Here is a 23,485-nt window from a genome sequence, read left to right on the forward strand (position 1 = left end):
TGATCAGTTCAGGGCACACAACAAAAAATACAAAGATTGCTGCAGAGCAAAAAACAAAACTTGCCGTCATACCTGGAGGCTTGACATCCCAGCTCCAACCACTTGATGCCAGCATTAACAAACCCTTCAAAGCTGCCATGAGAGACGAATGAAACCAATGGATGAAGTCTTCTGGGGACAATTTGACACCAGCAGAAGAGTGAAGAAACCAACTATAGGAGAAGTTTGTACCTGGGTGAAAAGATCCTGGGATAATATCAAGATTGAGATCGTTGTCAAGTCATTTAAGAAGTGTGGCATTTCAAATGCCATAGATGGAACTGAGGACGAAGCAATATATGAAGACAGTGATTCGTCATCAGACACAGATGAGGACAAGTTAATGGATGGGAGTTTTGACAGTGATGAGTTGTATGAATTTTATGATGAATAAAACTTGAGTTCAATAACTTTATGTAATACATTTTTTTTCAAATTTCGGGTCCCAAAATTAAGGTGCGTCTTATACATGGGAGCATCTTATACATGGGGAAATACGGTACATTTATGAAATAGTTTTAAAATTTGAAATATAAACATCACATACCTTTATCAAAAACATCTGTAACCTGTGCAATAAAGCAGCTATCAGGGCACTCTGGATCTAGACTATCACCATTCCGAATTAAAACATAATCTTGAAGACTTATTTTCAGTTTCCCCAAAGTAAATGATCTGTGTTGGATAACAAAGCCTAAAATTATTCTTTTGTATTACAAGAAAAAAATAATTTTATGTAGATCAAAATCTAGATTAAAAGCTATGGGAAATCCTACACTGCTACAAGTTCACACTCCCATTATTGCAGAATCAATATTCTGCACTTAATGAGAACTGAAAAGAACAGATGACATACACAAATATTTCAAGAGAAATACATCCTAATGCCCACTCAATATGCAAAGCAATTCTGGGAAACAACGTGTTAACCCAATATTAATTTTCCATAATCTCATGTAGTTTCTCTCAATGTGTTCCAAAATATTTGCAAACAACTCGATTCATTTTAAAGTGAAATATAAATAATAAAAAAAAAAAAAAAAAAATCCCTATTACTATACATATCCTGTTTGAAAATTCCTTCAATGAAAGCTGACAAGTTGTCTTTTTTCTAGTTCGCTATAGGCAGAATCTTATGGTAGCACCATGGGTTTATCCAGTGGTACAAGACATTGCTGGCAACCATTGGTATTATGGATGTGGGTTTCACCATTTGTACAAGTACAGGCATTGCCCAACTTACATAAAATATATGGAAGTGTATTTTGCATCCCTTAGGAATAAATGGAGGTATTATGAAATATCGTAATGTAAACCCAATAACACATTTTTTTGTTTCAAATTCGTTTCAAGACCTCAGAAGTTGAAATTTTTGCTATATAACTAAGCTATTTAACTCTCTAAAAGGTCATTTTTATAATGGATATGGTATTAGTTTTATATAAATTTATGTCAAATAAGCACAACACAAAAATCACTTTTAACTAAAGGATGCAAAAACAAAACATGTGGTCAACACGTTTACAAATGCTACTATTGGCCAAGAGGAAGGGCTACGCGGTCTGGCTAGAGAATGCACTATACTTTCATCATTATCATATGTTCCATTGTAAGAATCAATTTTGAATGCCTTTGTGATATTTTTCTAAAGCACATTTCTGGAGGTTATGGCTATAAAACTAAAAACAATTTGTGCTTTCTGGTTTATTAGGCTTTTCTGTTAGTGAAATCTATTATAAATGGGCAGTAAACTCCATCTTATTGCATTTACGAAAATACCGATAACTGGAATTGTGTGGGTTGTTACATTATTAGGATGAAATGTGTTTCCCCTTCACTGAAATCTTCAATCATATAAAAAAACAAATTTTCAGAATCCTCATTCCTATTTACTTATTATATTACAATGAAGGGGTTGGTTTATGCATGGTTGCTGCACATACATCATTTCTACCACCAAGGTAGTTTTAATGCATCATTTGATTATATCTCACAACGAGTGGCCGAGGTATTGCACCGAATTGAATAAGTAACGCTTTACCAGTGGAGTGAAGACTAATGTTACTTAAGGCAGAAACACACTATTATCACATCACGGAACTCTTGTCATGTCACTGTTTAGTGCAAACTGTGAAGCTGGTCAGAGAAGAAGCGTCACTGTAACAGGGTGACCAGATTAAAAATTTGATCTCGGGGTACTCATGCTTATGTCTAGGGTATTCATTCCTTGTTTAGGGGTACTTGCATTATATCTTAAGAAAACCGAACAATTTTAATAACAACCATTTTATTTCTATATTTTGTTGATTTTTACAAGTTCGTGGAATGCAAAATTAGTCAAATTTTAATAAAATTAAAATTATAGCCCATGCTTTAATTTGTTTAATTCGGAAAATTTTATTGCAAGAGTTGTAAAAACACTAAAGGAAACTTTTTAAAATATTAACATCAAATATTTTACATATTTTATGTTTACAATAATACACATTCAATAAACCTGATTTATTTAATCAAAAAGAAAATATTTACCTTGCAATACTCTTCATTTGAGCAAATTTTCTTTAACAGTTTTTAATTTTTTAGTGCATTTGCATAAAATTCTTTGCATGACATATTGTGATTGGTTTTCGGCAACAGTTCTCCAACATTCTTATTTCTATCCTTGTTCTGCATGTTAAACATTGAGCTAAATACACGCTCACTCATTGCATTTGAGTGAGGCAAAGCAAAAACAAAATTAATATTTTTTCCTGTATTATGTACTTCATACGCATTTAAAATTTTTATCCAAACATCTGTGGTATTTTTGAGGTCTTTTGTCACAATATTTTTATGGAATGATTTCAACAGAACATATTCTTCATACAGCAAATGGATATTGATATTGAGAATTTTAAATAAAAAAAAAGTTTGTTGCCTGAGCCTTAAACCATTACAACAAAATAAAAAAGAGGTCAAGTAGAATGTAAAAGGTTACAAAGTAAGCATTATATAAATATTCTATCACCCTCTTTGTAAATAGGATAGAATGTCGTTTTATTGAGTCTTTAATTAAGGGTGCATTTCAACAACAACTTTATCGCCAGTTAAGTCTTTCTTCCTAAATAATCATCTCAACAGGTTGTTTTATATCATCAAAGTTTCTTGTGACGACCGATTAACTGGTTAAAATAAATTTATTAAAATAAAAATGGACTGCACTTTCGGCAACAACTCGGCAAATGGAAAAGGACTATGATTTTGGGATGCTGGAATATTCAAGGCCTTTCAACTAAAAGAAACTTTCTTTCGGATGAACTGCAAAAATTCAAGTTAGACATCGTCGTGAGAGACAAAGAAAAAGGGATGTGGAGAGGAAATAATGGGAGAATACTACCAATTTGGAGTGGAGTTGATAAGAGTGAAAGAGCAAGAGCAGGAGTTTCTATTGCTGTTAAAAAGAAATTGAGACAACATCAAAAACTGGCAATTTATTAATGAAAGAATGATCTCATTGGAACTGAAAATGTATGGGAGAGAAATATGTATTTTGGGAATACATGCCCTGACTAATGACACCGCTGATACCTTGAAGGATGAATTTTGGGAGGATCTGAGAGAACTAATAGAAAAAATTCCTAAGAACAAAGAGATATTTCTAATGGGAGATTTCAATGCAAGAGTAGGAACTGAACAAAATAGCAAAATTATTGGAAGATTTGGAGAGAAAGAGAGGAATGACAACGGAGATAGACTATGCAATCTTTGTGAACAGTTCGACTTGAGAATAAACAACACATTTTTCCAACACAAAGATATCCATAAATATACTTGGTCACAGGAGACAAGACAAATTAGATCAGTTATAGATTACATTATTTCAAAACATTCAGGAACCTATGTGTTGAAAGACGTCAGAGTTTATAGAGGAGCTGAATGTGGATCTGACCATTTTCTTGTTAAAACAACACTGAGGTGGAACTGGATTAATAAAATATGTGTGGACAACCAACAATGCAGGGAAGGAGAAATGCTACAAGTGGAGCAATTTAACACTGACCTACTCCAGGACGACAGTATTAGAAACAACTTCACCCAGAGACTGGATGCTGCAATTAACATAGAGATAAAAGGTAATACTGAAGAAATCTACGAATATTTAAAAAATACTGTTAAAAAATAGCTCATGAAATCCTAGGCAAAAAGAAGAGCCAAGGACCAAAAAAGACCTGGATTACGGAGAAAGTAAGAGCTGCTGTAGAGGAAAAGAAACTTGCATATCAGAAATAGCTGGGTGATAGGAATGATGCATATAGGAACATTTATGTTGAAAAAAAGAAAATAGCCAATCGGTTGGTAGTAGAAGCGAAAAATGAAGAGTGGGAAAGGAAATGTGCAACTATTAATAGCAAATTGGGCTTCAAGCAATCAGCGGAATCATGGAAGGTCCTTAAAGACTTGAGAAAACAGAATAAACACAATGCTGGTTTGCAATTAATACCTTTGAAAGACTGGACGGAGTACTACGAAGGACTTTTAAAAGAAGACAGGGAAGAGTTCAAGGCGATGGAGGATTTTGGTGTAGAAGACTCAGGCTTAAAAGTTTCTGTTAGGGAAGTGGAACTCCTGCTAAAGGAAGGAAGGAATGGCAAATCACCTGGAGGAGTTTACATGGAACTTCTACAATACGGAGGAAGAGGAGTGGCTGTTCTGATACAAAAACTGTTAAATAGTATACTGAGAGGAGAAGAAATACCAAAAGAAATGATAACAGGATATATTACATCAATTTATAAGAAGGGCGATCGGAAAAGCTGTTCAAATTACAGAGGAATATGCGTCCTGAACCCGCTGTTAAAGATCCTTGGAAAATGGATCGGGAACCATTTAGATGCCCGAATCGAGGTATCAGAAGAACAAAGTGGTTTTTCAGCTGGGAGGTCATGTATAGATCATATCTCAACAGTACGACAGATCCTTGAAAAATGCCAATCAAAAAAAAAAATCTTTATGATTTTCATTGACCTTGAAAAGGCATATGACAGTGTTCCAAGAAAACTCTTATGGGAAGCACTGAAAGAGGCAAATATTGATGGACAACTGATTGACATTATTAAGGCAATTTACAGGAATAACAGATGCAGAATTAAAGTGGGATCAGCTTTGTCACCTGAATTCCACACTTCAAAAGGCTTATTACAAGGTTGTTGCATGTCACCAATACTTTTCAAAATTTATATCGACATCTGCCTAAGATCCTGGTCAAAAAAATGTAATAAAATGGGATTGCCGATTAATAAGAACACCTATATTCACAATTTACTTTTTGCAGACGATCAGATGGTGATAGCACAAGGCTTAGAAGATGCAAAGTATGCATGTCGTCAATTGTTTGAGGAATATAAACAATGGTGTCTAAAAATCAATTTTGGCAAGACTGAAATGTTGTCTTCAGGGCCAGGACACGTTCTAAATATTGCAGGTTTTAAAAATCAAACAAGTTGATAAATTCAAATATTTGGGATCAATCTTACAAAGTGATGGATCATCACAAGCAGAGATCAATAAGAGAATTACAAATGACAGAAAGGCTATCGGCATGTTAAACTCTGTTCTGTGGAGCAAAAATATCCTACATAAAACAAAGAAACTTATATTTCAAACGATTGCACAAAGTCTTCTATTGTATGGAGCAGAAACCTGGATGTTGAACAGGCGACCGGAAAACAAATTGCTCTCCACAGAAATGGATTTTTGGAGACGCTCAGCAGGAACTTCTAGAAGAGACAGAAAACGGAATGAAGACATAAGGGAAAAAATGGAAGTGAAAAAGACTATTATTGACACCATCAGAGAAAAGCGTCTAACATGGTATGGACATGTAAATCGGATGCAAGAAAAGAGATATCCAAAGGCTATCCTGGAATGGATACCTCCTGGAAGAAGGAGAAGAGGAAGACCTAGGAGGACATGGATGGATGGAGTACGGGAGTGCATGACAGCCAGAGGCTTAACCGACCAAGACACCTTGAACCGCACTTTATGGCGGGAAAAAATTCCTAACAAGAAATAACTTGTAGGCTGAGGAAACCCATTGTAAATGGAAACACTCCTCTTGAAGAAGAAGAAGAAGAAAATAAAAATGATATATACATAAGATAAAACAGAAATAAAATAGGATAAAAGCATTAAAATATATATAATAAAAGCGTTAAAATACATAGATAGTAGCTTTCGAAGCGAAGTGCCTCTTCATCAGCTCTAATGCAACCCGACGCACAAGGACTGTTTTCTAAGGTTGTTTTATGATTTCTGATTTTTTCAAATTCCTCATTTCAAATGTTAAAAAAGGGATATCTTGGAAATTTTATTATAATTCCAAAAGGGGTATGTCTGGCAACCTGAAACATTGTATATGTGTCATTCTCTTTGAGGAAAGCTGAAGCAAAATAAATTGCCACAGTTCATCCTCCTCTTCAGATTTTGAAGAAGATTTAGAAAATGCATGCACTTTTCCTATAACTGAGAAAACAAAAGAGTATACACAACAAACTGGAATAGAACAGAAAAAGCAAATTCCATCATTTACTGCAGGACTTAGAAGAAGGTGAAAATCGGTTCAAGATGTACTTACGGATGAATAAAGAAGAATTAATTCCCTATATTTCAGTACCAGATTTCTGGACTAACTGCAGATGGAGGATCCCGGTCCCAAGCCTTAGGGCTAATCCAATCCTACAGGCCATTCCAAACCGATTAAAGTTATCTGATTGGTTACTACCCATGCAAATACTGCAAGACATACAGTCCTTGGATGGTGACCTCTACAAATTCGCTGTCGATAAGGAATATAGGCAGAAAGTACTCGGTCGACTTGCTTCCCAGGACGTCAGAGGACAGTAGAACCTGCTCTCGGGGACCTATCTATCACTGCCATGATTCCATCACCCCAGTGTTCAAACCTTTCTGGAGTGGATGCTTTTTTTTTTTTTTTGTTTATTATGTTGTGTTATTTCTTTTATGTAAACCCCTGGCTTGTAGCCGTAAAGAGAGTTGTATACAGCAATGTGCCTTTTGTATATAATAAAGAGTTCTTCTTCTTCTTCATTTACTAGTACCGCTGTCACTTATTCTCTTAGTCGGCACCATGATAAAGGTCGAAATAAAATTTTCTGTAAAGAACTTCACAGGGTTAAGGCGAAAATTCACCATTACACCCCACACAAGCTCACATTTTACTAAAGCACATTTCTGGAGGTCAACAGAAAACAATTTGCAGTTTCCGTTTCATTGGGCGTTTCTGTTAGCACCATCTAGTATAAATGGGTGGTAAACTCAATCTTATTGCATTTGCAATGATACCGAGAGCTGGAATTCTGTTGGTTTTTACGTTAACATGGTGAAGTGTGTGTCCCCTTCACTGAAATCTTCAGTCATATTAAAAAACCATAAATAATTGCAAAAATCTTCTTTCCTATTTTTTTCTTGTTACTCCAATCTCACTTGTGCAATTTGTGTGTGCCATGATCGTCGTTATTGATTGCTTATTATTTTTATTTTTTTTTTTTTTGTTGTTTTAAATTTTACAATCCTAAAAATATATATATAAAAAAAAAAAAAAAAAAATTTGTGTGAAAACACATGTACGTAAATCCGTAGTTGCGTAAGTCGGGGACTTACTGTATCAAAAAATGTTATGCAACCAACGTAAAAAATATGGCGATAGATAAAAAACTTACCACATACTACTCGTGTGTCCAATACGATGCTTCCCTTTATTTTTTGCGATGTCGATTTTAAATCTAATAGCTTCCCTTTATTTTTTGCGATGTCGATTTTAAATCTAATAGCTTCCCTTTATTTTTTGCGATGTCGATTTTAAATCTAATAGCTTCCCTTTATTTTTTACAATTTCACGTATGGTTTGGTCACCAACGTTATAATGGTTCATTAGAGATTTATCAGATGCACCGTTTTCAAACTTTTGAATAATTTCAAGTCTTTATTTAACTGAAAGCAGAACTGTTTTGCGTTTACCCATCATTTTTGCGATTTCTAAACAAAAAATATATATATATTTACTATAAAAAAAAATTTCGACATCTCTGACATAAATAACGAAACAAAATGTCTTTTTGCGGTGGGACAGAACACAACAATCGATGCAACGCACTAAATCGAACTAAACATTTGTTCTCTTTTGTTATTTTTTTTTTGAGCAGCGGGTGTGAAGACAGCGGGGGTTGCAAGATAATAGACACATTAATCTCCCAATGACGACTTATAACGCCACTTCTTGTCGCTTATTTACGACTAGAAAAATATCTGTTTATACCTATTCTAGTTATCACTTGAATTTTATGATTTCTTGCTGATTTTTTATTTTTTTATTTGGAGTCTTGAAGTGTCCCGGTTAATCCGATCCCGGTAAATCGAGAGTCTGCTGTAATTCTATTTTCATGTTTGCCGAACATTTCTATTTTTTTTTTTTTGCTTCAATAAAATTCAGTGTGCATAGTTGTGAGTGCTGCATAAGCTTTAAAGAAATTCCTACTTACCTAGAATTCCACAGAACATACCCCTTACATAAGTCGGGGAGTGACTGTATAATTATTATTGTTTGTCTGATTTACTGGTGCAAGGGCTACTTTTTTTTTGGTAGTTGCTGGTGCATAGGTCATTCTGTGGCCATAATGCACTGCCCAAGATTTTTGCAGTACTTTGATCCAAGCCCGAGGCGGGAATCGACCCGCGACCTTTGGGTTGCCAGGCAAGCACTTGACCCACCCGGCTAGCCCAGTCGGCGCAAGGGCCACTAAACCATAACGCACCTATTACAATCTTAGCAGGCAGAGGTTTGGTATATTAAACAGGTGGGTTCAGAGATGATATTTATCACGTTCAGGAATGAAAAAAAAAAATCATTAATATCTCGTCAGTCTCCGAGGATCTGCTGTAAAGTAAGTTGATTAGGGAACATGGATGGGATGAGAAAGCTATTTGTTGTTCTCTCAATTATAATGGGCATTCAATAAGGTGTTTTACTGAGTTGAGTTTGACAGTTGCTGTATAGTGAAGGATCATCCTGTGTGAGTAGATCACTATGAGTCAGGTTGGTATGCCCAATCCACAATCTAGCAAGTCCGACTTCTTCCTTCATATCCCTTCTTAGGCTTGATAACCACTGCTTATGATCATTTTTAATCTGGAACAGTTTATTGCTTTTGTTCTCTTGCCAAATGGATTGCCATTTTTTTCCTATTGGTTCACTGTTTAATGTATTTGTAATCAGTGTAAGGTATCTGGAAGTCTGATGTTATGAGACTCACATTCTTGGCATAAAAATCTGTTTGTTCATTTCCAGTGATTCCAGCATATCCAACAGAAATATTTTTTGCTTGTTCATAATAAGCTGTCCTAAATTTATTTGAATTCGTTTTAAAAAGGAATGACTATAAGCAAGTTTACACGGAAGAGTAGATACAGTGCTTCGGGAATCTGTACTGATAGTGGTTTGAAGGGATAGAGACTGTTTTACATTCTCTAAAGCTATCAGGATAGCACTGCATTCTCTAAAACAATTTTTACATTCTCTAAAGCAATCAGGAGAGTTCTGCAGTGCTGCACTAAAAAGGGAACTGATTAAATATTGTAATATTTGGTAGAACTATAGCTGCACCAGAGGTGTATTGCAAAAAAAAAAAAAAATAGTACCGGAACGCTTGTTGATTAACTACAAATAGTTAACTATGTTTTTTTTCATTTGCAAAAATAAATAAGTCAAAGATTAAAATATTTTGTTCAGTATTTATTTATAACTATTAAATAAAAATTTCAAAAGTAAAAAACAAAGAAAAAAAATTTTTAAAAATCAGAAAAGAAAGAAACGAAAATAAAAACTCCAAAATAATATAAAAAAATATTGTTCAGAAGAATCATAGAAATTCCCATACAGGATCAATTACGTATTCTTGTGTGACTGCCCTTTTGTTTGTTGGTCAACAGCAGAACGATGAGACCAAAATCAAGTTCGGACATATAAATTTGGATTCATAATTCTAAAGGTGGACTGTGTAGTTTAATAAACAACAAACTTCAGAGAGAGAGGGGGGGGGAAATCTTTATTGTACACTATAGATACAATAATGTGCCCACCACAGCTAGGAGGCCAGGGGCTTGACAAAGATATAGGGTAATATAAAAATATGTACAGTATAACAAAAAAATAACATAACATTAAATTAACTTAAAAACGTAGCATTAACCATTCAATAGATATGAGTATAAGGCAGATATACACCAAGATATGTACATGTTCATATGTACAAAGTACATATTTCAGAATATTCACACAAGTCAGAATATTTCACAGTGCCAAATTGATGTTTGGTATAGCATTTTCTTGTGAAACAGTTCATCGATTTGCCTGTGACGTGCCGTTCTGCGCCTCATAGGAGATATCAGTAACAGTCGACATCAGGGGCCAAACAAAAGGGGAACAAGTTCGGCCAACGAGCGCCTGTAATTGCGATCCGAAGCGAAATTCAGGAGATCAACTCAGATCGTTAGCAGAGCTTGTATTGTAGGAAGTACTTGGCCAGGTAGGAATCTGTCACTGATCTTCAGCCTGTTCTGTTGTAGCTGAAGAAGAGGGGCGACTCGTAAGGAAGGAAGTGGAACATGCCACTGACATATATCCCAGAAGTCAGGGGAGTTGATTTTGCCAACCAGCATTTTGACTGCGGTCACAGTTCAACTCATGCCGATTATTTGAGGCAGCCGCGGGATATGAAGTTGGTCAGCCATGCTGGTGGTCCTCTGTTGGGGGAGGGAGTCGATGTTTGCGGGTTGCCGCTTCAGTATCCAGTATTCACTGGCGAGAATGGGCTTCATGAGAGAAAGTACTGTGGAGGCCCATATTTCAGAGGAATACAGAAAGGCAGGATACACGATGGTTTCCAGATATCTGATTGTGGTTCTTGCGTATGAGTTATGAAGAAGATGTTGACGGGCAATCCAGCGGATTCGGCTGATATTGCGTAGAACACGTTCAATGTGACAGTTGGACCTAAGGTTTGGGTCAAAGGTTACACCGAGATCTTTGTGTTTAGTTACACTTGGAATAACTGCACCCTCCAGTGAGGGTTGTATGAATGTGGGACACTTCTTGAGAAAAAAAAACCATAATAACAGATTTTTGAGGGTTCAGTTTAAGACCGAAATGGTTGAGATGGCTACAGAAAGCTGTGATCTTATTACAGATTTCCGAGGTGATCACTCCTCTGTCGGCTGATGGTGGTATTTCTGTTAGGAACTTTATATCATCGGCGTAGATAATAACATATCTCTGTTACACACAAACGGAATAAGGAGGGCGGTAAAAAGTAACCCCGATAAAATGCCACCTTGTGGCACACCTGCATTGATGGATCGGGTATAGGAGAGGTTGTGATGATTGAGGTACACTGTTCTATTCCAGAGGAGTGAGTGCAGAAAAGCAAAAAGTCACCTTTGATCCGAAAGTAATTGGTTAGGAGATTCAGAAGGGCTGAGATGTTCAGGCTATCAAAGGCAGCTTCGATATCGGCATAAACAACCGCCATTTCTGATCTGGCCTCAAAAGCATTTAGAATTTCCGTTTGGACTGCCAGAAGGTTGGAGACAGTTGATCTATTAGGGAGAATCATAATGGAGTTGCTTTGATGGTTGTGGAAGAAGATGGCGTGTTATATGCGGAAGAAGGACTTTTTCCAGTAGCTTTAGGAGCGTGGATATCGGTCTATAGTGCTTCGGCTGGCTTGGTAGTTGAACTTTAGGTATTGGGGCGAGAGCATATTTGCTCCAAGATGCAGGAAACACTCTATAAGAGAGGATGGAGTTGAACAAGTAGAGCAGAGGATCAAGGATATATGGACTTAGGCACTTTACGATGAAATGCGGGACTTTATCGACGCCAGAGATGCATGACAGATGCAGCGAGTTGATGGCTTGAAGGAGCTGCTGTCGATCGATTTGAATGGAAAACAGCTCATCATCTGGACCAGAAATGGAGTCTGGTTGGTAATCATATGGTTGTGTGATGTTGTCTTGGAATCTGGCTACATAGTTGATCCATTCAACTGGATTGAAGTTGGAACCTGGTTCAGAGTTACGGATATATGGCACTTTGCCTTTGGATAAGGTCTTGTCGGTATATTTTTTAATGGCTTGAGATTTCAGTCTGTTAAAGAGTGCTCTAGCTTTGGAGTACTGAATTCAGTCATATACTGTACCAGACTGTTTCCATTGTTTATGGAGGGACTGTTTGCACTTGAAACTGTAATTTAGCTCCGAAGACCACCAAGCATTAGTTCTAGCAGTGAGAACATGGTAACAGTGTGAAACCATCTAGTTAGTATATCTAGAACCAGTTCCGGACCTCCTGATTCAAGAACTTCCCAAGGAATTAATCTTGTTGCATAAAGGCACCTGTTCGGTTGTAGGAAGGTGGGAGAGATGATGATCTTCCTTTTGACATTGTGAGAGACGTTAAAATTGGGCGTTGGGAGCTGGAATAGGACTACGATGGGTTCATGATCGGATTCAAAGTGAGTTTCAGGTTTAATGTCGAAGCTACAGGAACCAGACGATAATATGAGATCGAGGCGATGAAGACCTCTAGTTGGGCCTTCATTTATGATCCTGAGGCCACTAGGTGCAATCTTAGCCATAAGTGGCTCGTGAAGATGTTGGAGACTTGGTGGTAAGTTAAAGTCTCTGCAGATGAGGTGGACAGCAGATGTGTGGAGTACATTTATTAGCCAGGATGCAACATCATTGACTATCTGAGCATCGGGGGTTGGGGGTATATATATTGCACCGAGATCTAATAAGCAGGAGTTGATTTTCACGGTTACTATCAATGCTTCGAATAGATTGGATTTGCTGAGACTACATGTACGAACTCAAATCTGCTGGCATTTATGATAACAGCAACACCCCCACCACAGGTGTGAGATCTGGAGGTGAAGAAAGATTTGTAACCGGCAGCTTGGGCGGAAGCAATTGATTCTTGTTTTGGTTCCAGCCAGGTTTCAGACATGCAGATGACATCAGCCATTTGGGACAGGAGTATCTGCTCAAGTGTCTCGAGCTTATTCCGAATACTACGAACATTTTGATAAAAAATCTTGAGTGTAAGGTGACACAAGACCTTCGGGAGTGCTGATTCGAGGACAGGATTTATTTTCTTCGTTGGCTTTTTAGCACGGCTGGTTACAATAGTTGATATCAGCTGAGGGTGGATTTCATGTTCAACAAGGATACGGGATCTTTTCTCAGTTAATATTAAATTCATACTGCTGAAGCTACACTCACATTCAGAAGAACTGCAAGCTAAAATTTTGGAATAAGTTTTAAATGTTCCAAATCTGTGGGCACACTACGACCACCATTAGCTAAATAATCCCTGTAGGCATTCAAGCATTTTGTGAAAGATAAATTAAAATGTTTAGAGAGATTCTATTTCATTTTCTCCAAATCCAAGATCAATTTCAGATGGCCATTTGCTTGGTTCAAGAATTTGTAACTCTTTTATAATGTCTGAGGCTGAAATTCCTTCAGTAAATTCAATAGAATCTGTACTAATGCTCAGCCTATGCTTCATATTATTAATAATACTGTTTAGAAATTGATTTCTATGAATTAATGTTACTTTGTTATTGTCCGTTAATGTTACTGAAAATAATTGCATTTTTTCAATAGCATCTGAGGCTTCTAAACAACTTTTTTCCTTTATGAGGATCTTTTAAAAATTCCAAGTAACAAATTGTACGACAAATCAATTTGTCTGCATATACTACTGTCATATCCCTTTATTACAATGACTCTGAAAGAATCGATAGCTCAACCAATACATATTACATCAGGGGTAAATTTAAAACAAACTGTTCGGATGAATTCGTTTATATAATCCACTGAACATGGATTGTTCAGTTTTGTTTTGGTTGTTATCTTTATTGGCATTTTCAAATTGATGGCACAGAGATGCAAATTTTGCCAAACTGCTGACATGGTCCTAAAGGAGCTGGCCACCCACTTTACATTAAATACCCATCCAATCCTTTCAATATCTTTGCCGATGCTGGTAGCACATGCTTCTATTTCTCTCAGGTTTTTTGGAGATTGACTGTATAAAGTGCACACTTGTCCATAAATATCTAAAAATGGTTAATTCCATGAAATTCTGATATTGCATCTCCAACTGATAACACAAGCAGATGATTTTAACCAGGGGTGACCAACTTAATTTGTGATGCGATCGACTTTTTTTTCCCTAAAAATGTGCCGCGATCTACCATCTCAAGAACTTATTGCACATGGTTAAAAAGGTTAATCAACACATATTGAAAAATGTTGTTTATAAATTTTAAAATTAAATACAATTTGGTCCTTGAAGTTGTCACAGACATTCTCTCAGATATGCCAGACAAGCTGTACTTGCTACCTGGGAGTCTAAAACGCTGATGGAACTGATATTCGGGTGACACTCAAGTCAAGTGGACCCAATTTCGGCGAAGTCCAGACGGTCTGTGACAGCCAAATCCTCTGCTTGCACCTTCACGATGGTGGGACTGTTAGTAATCCTGGGTATAACCTCCATGCTCAAGTACATGGTGGGTGACCACCCAGGTGTGAACCAACGTAAACAGGGGTCGAGGTGTGGCCCCCACACCACATGGAGGAACGCCGCCCCTCTATGTTACCAGGCAGTACTAGGTGGTAGATGACACTCATCAACCGGTGAAATACCACCACTTTGCTTATTGGAGGCTTGAAGTGGTGGAACCCATGTTTAGTCTCTAGAACTAAGTTCCGGTCAACCCTACCCTATCTCTTCCACCATGTAGTACGATTGATGACTTTTGAGGTTATGATGAACGTCGTGGCGAGATCCAATATTCCTTACATTTCGAGGGTATAGCTCTAAAACGGTGTTCGCAGGCCGGCCACTAGTTAGTACACCGGACCGAACCTATTGGTAACTCTCTAGGAGGCTTCCGGATCAGCTAGTGTATAATCTTGCTACCTCTACTCTGCCAGATAGTGACTGGAGGGAGTCCGAGTAGTGTGTATGCGGGGAGCATTGTCAAGGCCACGTTATGTCAAGGATCTGGGTATATTCTTACCACGTATACGCCATATCCAAAAATTTCATTACTTCATACAGCATGTCCCACCCACTTTTTCTTACTATTGAATACACCATGAATTGTCAAACTAATACAGCAAGCTTATCTGCGAAAAGATCTTAAACCTCCCAAGGACTCCCTAATTCATTTCACAAATATACGTGGTCTCAATTCTAATCTCAACAATGTCCATTTCCACTTGCAGTCTGCCAAACCCCATGTACTTTTTCTGACAGAATCTCAGTTATCGGTTGATTCAACTACTGCTCATCTCAGATGCCCAAATTATTCGCTGTATGACTCCTTTCACCTCAAAGGTGGTACTTGTGCATATGTCCGTTCTGATATTCCCTGTCAGAGACTTGGCAATTTGGAATCTCCTCTCTTTGATCTTCTCTGGCTTAAAATCTCACTACCTCATTGTGTCAAATTCATCTGTTGTCTCTACCGTTCTCCCAACTCCACTAATCACTTGGAGCTCTTTGTCTTCCTCTCTTTGCAACTTGACTTCCACCAGTCCAACTTTCCTAACAGCGAGGTAATTTTCCTTGGTGATTTTAATGTTCACAACTCCAGCTGGCTTCCGTTTTCTAGTCACACTGACCCAGCAGGTCGAGATTCTGAGGCTTTCGCAATTACTAATGACCTAGCACAGATTGTTCATTTACCTACAAGAATACCGAACAATCCTAATCATACAGCCAATACGCTTGATCTTTTTCTCACAAACAACCCTTCTAAGTACACGGTCGAAGTGAGAGGTCCTTTAGGCAATTCAGATCACAACTTGGTGATTGTCTCTTCTCCAATGGAACCTTTATCTCATGGCTATTCCCAACCTCGTGTTGTTTGGCATTACAAGAATGCAAAATAGAATTACCTGCGAGACTTCTTTTCTTCTTTTCCTTGGTCGGATTACTGTTTCAAAACTTCTGATGTCAACGTTTGCTCAGATCGTGTCAGTGAAATAATTCTTGCAGGAATGGAATCCTTTATCCCACACTCCACTTTAAAATCTCGTCCTTTATCTAAACCTTGGTTTTCCAATAAATGTGCTAAGGCTGTTCAAGAGAAGAATGTTGCATATCGTAATTCGCTTGTTTCTAATTCTTCAGTTTCATTTTCTGCCTACACCAAAGCTCGCAACAATTGTAAAGCAGTTATTAATCAGTCCAAACTAGAGTTTGAACAGGCTAAGAGTAGAAAACTCGCTTCTTGCCCTAATGGCAGCCGAGCATTCTGGTCTCTTGCCAAAGCTATTGGCCGCAACTTTTGCCCATCTCTGCTCCCACCTCTGTCAAAACCAGATGGTTCTGTTGTCACTTCAGCCAAGGATAAAGCTGACCTGCTAGCATCCCATTTTTCTTCCAGCTCATGTATTAATGATCTTGGAAAAACACCTCCCACCATTTTCCCAACACGCTCCATTCAATGCCTCCTGCGGTCTTCCATCAAAAGGATATCAGAAGGATTTTGATGAATCTTGATGCTAAGAAAGCTCCAGGTCCTGATGGTATTTCTTCACTTTTTCTCAAAACCTGTGCTTCCGAACTTACTCCTATTCTTTGCCGCCTTTGTTCACTTTCTTATTCCAAAGGTGTTTTTCCTTCTGCTTGGAAATTTGCTCATATCCAGCCAGTTCCTAAAAAGGGTGACAAATCCCTCCCATCCAATTATCGTCCCATTGCAATTACTTCTACTCTTTCTAAAGTAATGGAGAAATCAATTAACCGCCAACTCTTAAACTACCTAGAAACTTTCCGTCTGATCAAAGATCGCCAGTATGGATTCCGTCAGTGTCGATCCACTGGTGATATTCTGGCTTAGAATATCACCAGTGATATTCTAATATAGAATACCCATTTATGGACTAATTCAATGGAAAGGTTCGGTGAAACACAAGTAGTTGCTTTGACATCTCAAAGGCTTTTGATCGTGTTTGGCATAAAGATCTTCTAAACAAGCTTCCATCTTTTGGTCTGCCAACTGTTTTTAGTAATTGGTTATCCAGTTTTCTCTCTGATCGCTCACTGAGGGTGATGGTAGATGGCTCTCTGTCTTCTAACTTCTCCACTAATGCCAGTGTCCCCCAAGGTCCAGTTCTTTCCCCCACTCTTTTCCTCTTGTATATTAATGACCTTCTTCCATTGACTGGAAATCCTATCCATAGTTTTGCCGATGATAGCACATTGCATTCCACTTTCCATTTTGAGAAACCTTGTCCTGCTCAATCAGCTTCAATTTCTCGAAAATTTGCTACCAATTCCTTAAATGCCGATCTTCAGGTAATTCTCCAGTGGGGCAAAGACAACTTAGTTAATTTCAACCCTTCTAAAACTCAGTCTTGTCTTATATCTCGCAAAAAGGATTCTTCTGCTCCTATGCTTATCTTTAGTGATACTCCGATTTCTAGGAAAAATGATATATATCTCTTTTGGGGATTACCCTGACTTCTAATCTCTCTTGGCACAAGCACATTACAAATATTGCTTCCTCTGCTTCTAAAAAACTTGGTTTTCTCTTTCGCTCTCGGCGTTACTTTTCTTCCAAACAGCTGCTCATTCTGTATAAATCGCAAATCCGCCCTGCCATGGAATATTGTTCCCACATCTGGGGTGGTGCCCCCAAAACCTCTCTCAGGCTTCTTGATTCCATTCAGAAGAGGGCAGTTAGGTTAATTAATGATTCATCTCTAACAGAGTCTCTCCACTCGCTTTCTCATAGACGTACTGTTTCTGCTGCATGCCTCTTCTACAGATACTTCCATGGGCACTGTTCTTCTGAAGTGGCTTCTATAATTCCCGTTCTCTCTTTCAAAACAGTCCGAACACGTGCCGCCATCAGCCAACATCCATTTACTGTCCAACTTCAAACCCACAGAACCAACGTTTCAAGTTGCAAGGCGCCATCAGTGACCAAACGGTTGCAGAAGTTAGTGGAGTTTGTTAGTAATTAATATATACACTAAGTAAAGAAACGTCGATTTCCTTTCTGGGTTCTTACTTTAATCCTTTAAGCACAGAATCAAACAGGCAGCTAAATTATTTTGTAATAACAGAGAGCGAAGTGGAGGAGAAATTGTTTAAGTTAAATGTAAAATAGGCACCTGGGGCAGATGGAATCTATCCAGTTATATTGAAGGAGGCAGCAAGGGAAGTAAGCAAACCCTTAGCCATAATTATTATTATTATTAGCCATATAATACAAGGAAGCCTGAGGCTTATGCTGCACCAGCCAAAAAAAAAATTTTCTGAACCACCCCGAGAGAGAGAGAAGTAGAAGGGAATCACCAAGAAAGAGAAGAATGATGATATTCAGCTCAGGACCCTGGGTGTGCCAAGCCCATACTCACCAGATGTGAGCCCACGAGCATCTTTAGATTCAGGGTAAGTCCACATGGACTGGAGATGTGCAAATATATCCCCAATTCACAAAGGGGATTCAAAGGGTGATGCAAACAATTAGAGACCTGTTGGTACAGCTTCTATCCCGGGGAAAATGGAGTCACTGGTTAAAGAAGTGATGCAGGATCACCTGGACAAGGCCACAGTAATAGTTCAGACACACAATGGGTTTGTTGAAGGGAAGTTTTGTCTGAACAATTTGTTTGGATTCTACGATGTGGTCACAAAGGAACTGGATGCAAAAAATTATTTTGATATCATATACTTGGATTCCAGTAAGGCTTTTGATACTGTTGCACATGAAAGACTGCTGTACAAATTGGAACAGTATGCCATTAAGGGCAAGTTCCTGCCCTTAATCCCAAGTGGACTAATGTTATTAGGGGAGACCCCAGGGTTCAGTGCTGGGCCCATTGTTGTTTTGTGTATTTATTAATGATATTGATGACGGTATATCAGGCTAAATGTCCAACTTTTCAGATGATACAAAGGTTGTCAGGGCCGGTAACCAGGGAGAAGAAACCTACTCTCCAAGGACTAAAAGGAGCAACAATGGATATCAACAGACGTTCCACTTATGGATCCCTTGGTCCCAATCCACTGATCAGAGATGACATTAATACATAGTGTGCATAGTGTTGGGGGAAAAGGCGCCTCCGGTGGTTTCCCACATCTTCGCCATATATACTCTGTGGAGACAAACAGTATCACTGTGAAAGCCAGAAAAATTTTTTGTGTTTTAAATGAAGTATTGTGCTGGGTTCTGTTGGGTGTCCTGGCTTTTGGCCGCAGGGCCCCTGATGGGAACCCACGTTGCCCGCACACACCATTAGGAGGTAGCCAGACTGCCCATAATTCTCTGGCTAGTCTCCTCCAGGTCACCTGAGCTTCCTGGAAAGAGACCAAGTAAAAAAAAAATATATATATATATATATAAAATAATAGGGTTCAGGGAGTACAGGATGTACTGGAGAGGGTAAAGGAAAGGAGGTATAGACAGAGCGACGGAGGATGTAAGGGAAGGCATCCTCCACAGGTTGGGTGGGAATTCTCTCACCTAAGCGGAAGTGGAAGAGGAGGCCCCTCGAGAGGGTGGGAAGACAATCACGTATCAAGAGAGACACGGATGAAACAATTCAAGCGACTTGAGTGTCAAGTCCAGTAGCTAGAAGTGGTCACAATCTAGGTGAAGATGTTCAGCATATGAGAAAAGGGTGTTGATCAATGTGCATCAGTTCCAGGATGTTGTACCAGTGATTTTCTTCTGGTGAAGAGATCATGGGCGAAGGCAGAGAAAGCGTGGTACTGGTCTTCCTCATTGATCAGAAAATGTTCATTTCCTCGAGGCAAGGCATGTATTTTTGTTATGAGCAACGTTTGCAGGTCCTCGTAGAGCAGGCAAACATAGAATAGGTGATCCCAGTCTTCGTTTTCACCACAAAGACAGCGAGGGTCATCCACGATGTTCATAGAGGCAAGTTTGTGATTTATGGATCCATGGCCTGTAATCAGGAAAGTGGTATATAACCCTGGGCTGTACCATGCTGGAGCTTTAGAGTAGATCTGGGCTATTTCAGGTAAGAATTTTTTAGTGATGGAACCTTTGGGGGTGGTATTCCATCTGTTTTGCCAGGCATTAAGAAGGTAGACTGCAAGTCGATTTTTTTTCTTCTTTGATGGTGTTTGCCGGGTTTGTAGTGAAATCCAGGATGGTGGTAGGGAGTCCCTTTGCAAGCCGGTAGTGCACGCCTTTGCGAATTATCTGCAGGTCTAGAGGGAGAACTCCTGCCAAGACTTGGAGCGCTGGGTTGCTTACTGTGCAGCAGGCACGGGTGATAGTGAGAAGGATATTAATACATAGTGGCATAGTGTTTTGTGAAAGGCGCCACCTGTGGTTTCCCACATCTGCACCATGGTACTTTATGAAGAAGTACAGAATCTCTGTAAAAGCCAGAAAAAGTGTAATGTCTGGTTTCTTTCAGAGTAGTGTTATGTTTTGTTGTTGTGTCTCTGGCTGCTTGGCCGCAGAGCCCCTAGTGGGATCCCACGTTGCCCGCCATCACCACTGGGAGGTGAGCCAGGCTGCCCATTATACTCTGGCTGGCCTTTGCCAGGGTTGCCTAAGCTTCCTGATAAAGGTCAAGTGAAAAAAAAATAAATAAATAAAAAAAATAATAATAATAATAAATAAATAAAAAAATAATACAATAAACCCCCGCTATTCGCGGTATCTGTATTCGCGGTCGCTGATTTAATATAAAATGAAACCTAAAAAAATGTGAATTTTAAAGCACCGTGAACATTTTCCGTCTTAAAAAAACATGGGCGTGGCTAAAATTATCTTTCCCGGTCAAAATAGCGCTCAGTGGGTGGGGAAAGAGGTGACAAAATCGCGAGCGTGGATGTTTCTCGCTAATTCTTGTTCAGTATGTGTTATGCGCTTGTCGTGGAAGGTTTCATCGTTTGCTTTTAATTTATATGCTTATAAATTGAATAAATTTATCAATTTATAAATTGATATGCTTACAAAACTGATAAATCTACCGTTTTGTAGTGTAAAACAGACTTTTTCAAGTGTTTTAACGGAAGAAAGTAACTTTATTGTGAACAAGTTCACAATAAAGTTCACTTTAAAAGGAACAAGTTCTTTCTAACCCGTACAAAAATATGGCTACGAATAACAAGGGAAATGTGAAAAGATCAAAGAAGGTGATGATATTAGCGAATAAAATTGAGTTATTAGACAAAATTTCTAATGGTGAAAGTGTCTCCTCAGTAGCAAAACATTATAAAATCAATGAGTCAACGGTATGATCAATCAAGAAATCGGAAGATAAAATCCGCTGTAGTGTCCGTGAAAATGCACTAATTGCTTCAAAAATTTGCTCTATAACTTGTGATGTTAAATTAGAAAAAATGGAAAAAGCTTTAAATCTGTGCATAGAAGACCGAACTCAAAATAAAATTCCGTTAAGTTCACTTATCATTCGTGAAAAGGCAAAACTCCTTTATCAATACTTTAGCGAAACTGGTGATAGTACTGGCGGGATAAGTGTTTTAGCTAACAAAGGCGCTGGTTTGAAAGATTTGTTTGAAATTTCTAATAAATATTACATTTAATATTAAATTGTTTCTTATTTTCATTTCGATGCCATATGCTTGCATTTCACTATGTACTGTCTATGTACATAGTCATATTATGAAAGTACATATAATACATACATGGACAAAATTTTAGACCAGTTTTCCTTATATATTTCATACTTTGGAACAGAACCCCTTTATTACTATGGGAGCCATAACTCAGTATTCACGTTTTCGGTATTTGCGGCATTTCTCAGGAACGTAACCCCCGCTATTCGTGGGGGTTTACTGTATATCCAATGCAAAGAGGCAGAAAAAAAAGAAGTAAAAAAAAGAGTAAGAAATAAAAAAAAAAAGCCAGAAAAATGAAAATAAAGACAGTATGCTACTACAACAGGATCTAGAAAAGTTAGGCAGATGGGCTGAGAAGTGGCAACTGAAGTTTCATATTGATAAATGCAAAGTACTGCAGTACTGCATATGGGTAGCAGTAACCCAAGAGAAACGTACCAACTGTGTGGTACTACACTCAGATGGAGAATGAAAAAGACCTGGGAATAATTGTGCAGTCAGATATGAAGTTGTCTGAGCAGTGCAGACGGGCTGCCAAAGCAGGTCATGGAGTTTTTTCAATGATATATAGGAATTTTACTAGCAGAGACAAGGAGGTAATTACACCTTTGTATAAGGCAATGGTTAGGCCACACCTTGAGTACTGCATACAGGTCAGGTGGCCTCATTTTAGGAAGGATGTAGAGTTGCTAGAATGAGTACAGAGAACAGCAACAAGATGGTTAGAGGAACAAAGTAGTTCTCTTACCCAGACAGGCAGAAATTCTGCAAGTTGCAACATTTGGAGACTAGGCACCAGCAAGGTGATCTGATTGAGGTGTATAAGGCCTTGAATGGTTTGAGCAGGCTCAATGCTGATGGGATTCTTCCACTTGCTCAGATGAAGAACCTGAGGGGACATAGATTCAAACTGAGGACAATTGTAAAATAGATGTGCAGAAGATTGCCTTTAGCCAGGAGGTAGCTAATTGCTGGATCAGACTTCCATCTGTCGTTGTGGAAATTGATAGCTTAAATAAACTCGAGGAACTGGACAAACGTTTAAACAGAATGGATGTGCGAACTGGTTTCAGAGCATTTTTGTGTTGATGAGGTTCTCTGTATTTCACTCATTTTTATCTTTTTTGGAAACAAAGGCTTTCCCGTGTTCATTGCCATCTTCAACAAAAATTTCTAGGACAGCATCATCTGCAGATTTTTCATTAACATCCATTTCCTCTTGATGTCTGGAAGTTATGTTGTTGTTGTTTGGTTTTTAGGAGCATTAGCAACTAAGGCCATATTGCTCTGGGATATGCAGTGGTTATTCACTGGCCTTTCCACATCCTCCGTATTTGGTGGTGATGGGCTCGAACCCCGGTCTAATCAAGAAGTGTGTGCTACGCACTGCTGCTCCTTCCCATCTGGCTACGGAGGCGCCTCTGAAAGTTATGATTTGTTTTTCTTTGCATTCTTGGTCTGAAGGGGAGGGGGTTTCGAATGGTATGGATATTGGTGTATTGACTGCTTTAGTTTGAGTTGTACTTTACAGGGTTCTGACATAATTTGAGAAAGGCTCTTTTAGGGGTACCGATAATTCAGTTTGCATTGCAGCTGACTGGTATTTTTTGGCGATCTGAGCATACATAGGTCTGTTTGGATTGATTGGTGGTGAGATGATTTTCTTTGCTTCTTGATAGGAAACAATTGGTTTGTTTTTTTACTTCTGAATAAGATTTTTGCTTTTCCAGTGTTCAC

The 23,485-nt window shown here is 38.3% G+C and overlaps 1 protein-coding gene across 1 annotated transcript in view; it reads right to left on the reverse strand.

The window, feature by feature from the left end:
• Nucleotides 1-23,485, reverse strand: part of Orc1 (origin recognition complex subunit 1) — a 699,813-nt gene that overhangs the window by 649,080 nt on the left and 27,248 nt on the right. The window contains exon 2 of the mRNA XM_090372377.1: nucleotides 587-714. Coding sequence (XP_090228503.1) covers nucleotides 587-714 — 128 coding nt within the window. The remainder of the gene's footprint in view (nucleotides 1-586; nucleotides 715-23,485) is intronic.

Source organism: Mastigoproctus giganteus, chromosome 4 (assembly GCF_048544385.1).
Source record: "Mastigoproctus giganteus isolate SK-2022 chromosome 4, ASM4854438v1, whole genome shotgun sequence".
Classification (NCBI taxonomy): Eukaryota; Metazoa; Arthropoda; class Arachnida; order Uropygi; family Thelyphonidae; genus Mastigoproctus; species Mastigoproctus giganteus.